The 1,292-nt window shown below is 47.2% G+C and overlaps 1 protein-coding gene across 1 annotated transcript; it reads left to right on the plus strand.

Moving 5' to 3' along the window:
* Positions 1–1,054, plus strand: LOC110028798 (RING-H2 finger protein ATL65-like; the record flags this gene model as incomplete). The annotated part of the gene is given in 1 exon segment (XM_020730793.1): positions 1–1,054. A coding segment is annotated over 1 exon segment (699 nt), but the record flags the coding sequence as incomplete, so codon positions are not given.
* Between the last annotated feature and the right edge of the window lie 238 nt (positions 1,055–1,292).

A 1,292-nucleotide genomic window follows, 5' to 3' on the forward strand; every position in this document is an offset into this window, starting at 1 on the left:
CCTCCCACATGCTCCACCTCCGCCCCCTCCCGTCTCCCTCCCCTCACTTTCTGGTGCCACGAATGCGACATGAGCGTCTCCCTCCTCCCCTCCCCGTCCCCTTTCCCTTGCCCTCATTGCCGCCGCTTCGACTCCCTCCTCCCTCTTGACTCCATATCTCCTCTCTCTCTCACCTCCTACTTCCCCTCTCAACACTCTCCGGATCTCCCATCTCCAAACCCTACCCCCAATTCCGCTCCCGATGACTCCATTGCTGCCATCCCCAGCGTAGAGATCGCCGATACGGCCGCCGTCTGCGCCATTTGCAAGGACGACCTCCCCCGCGGATCGTTCGCCCGTCGCCTCCCTTGTTCCCATCACTACCACTCCGACTGCATCGTGCCCTGGCTTTCGCTCCGTAATTCATGCCCTCTCTGCCGCTCCGCGATCCCATGCTCCCGCCGCCCCCGTACAGCTCGCTTCCGCATCCGCGTGGTGGAGCCCGATGATGTGGCTGAGGTTGACATGGGGGATTCGTTCCACCAGATCGGGTTCTCGCGGACGCAGGAGGGGCTGGAGGAGACGGGATCTGTTGGACCGGAAAATAGTGGGGAGACGGTCTCGTCGGAGTGGTCAGTGGGCGGTGCTTGGGGTGATGGAGATGAAGATGAATTAACCGGTGTGATAATGTCTGATGTTTGGGAGGATTTGTTCGCTTGAACTGGCAGTGTATTTCAGTTTTTTTGGAATGTGTGGAGGTATGATTCTTGATGTGGTACAATCAGATTGAGAATTTTGTTTATATGTTAGGTTGAAATACAGGTAACCTGGAATTGGAAAATTGTTTTTATGGTATTTACATTTTTTAGACCAAAGACTGCTTTTTTGCTAGGTATTGTACTTGTTCCTGTCTGTAATAAAACTATTGGATGGAGAAAATGATGCCACTTGTTTTGGCAATTGTTATGTTCTATATCATTGGTTCGCTAAATTCTATCCATCCACATCTTGCTAATCTTACAGACAGTATATGCTGTAGTATGCATCTAGTTATGTTGTTTGCATTATTATGTAGTATCCATGCCCTGAGAAGTAATTGTTAATATGGGTGTTTCCTCGTTTACTATATTTTTCATTCTTTTAATTTTATTTGCTTCTAATGTTGGATAATTCTTTGATGATAAGCACTTTATAGAAATTAGTTTCAGTACTTAGTTCTTATGATTTATCTTTTTTATCATTTTCTCGTTGGCATGGTTATCAATTTTACAGTTATTTAGATTGAGATATGCAGTTGGTTTCTTATTGCAGGT

The sequence above is a fragment of the Phalaenopsis equestris genome, unplaced genomic scaffold (assembly GCF_001263595.1).
Source record: "Phalaenopsis equestris unplaced genomic scaffold, ASM126359v1 Scaffold000531, whole genome shotgun sequence".
Lineage (NCBI taxonomy): Eukaryota > Viridiplantae > Streptophyta > Magnoliopsida > Asparagales > Orchidaceae > Phalaenopsis > Phalaenopsis equestris.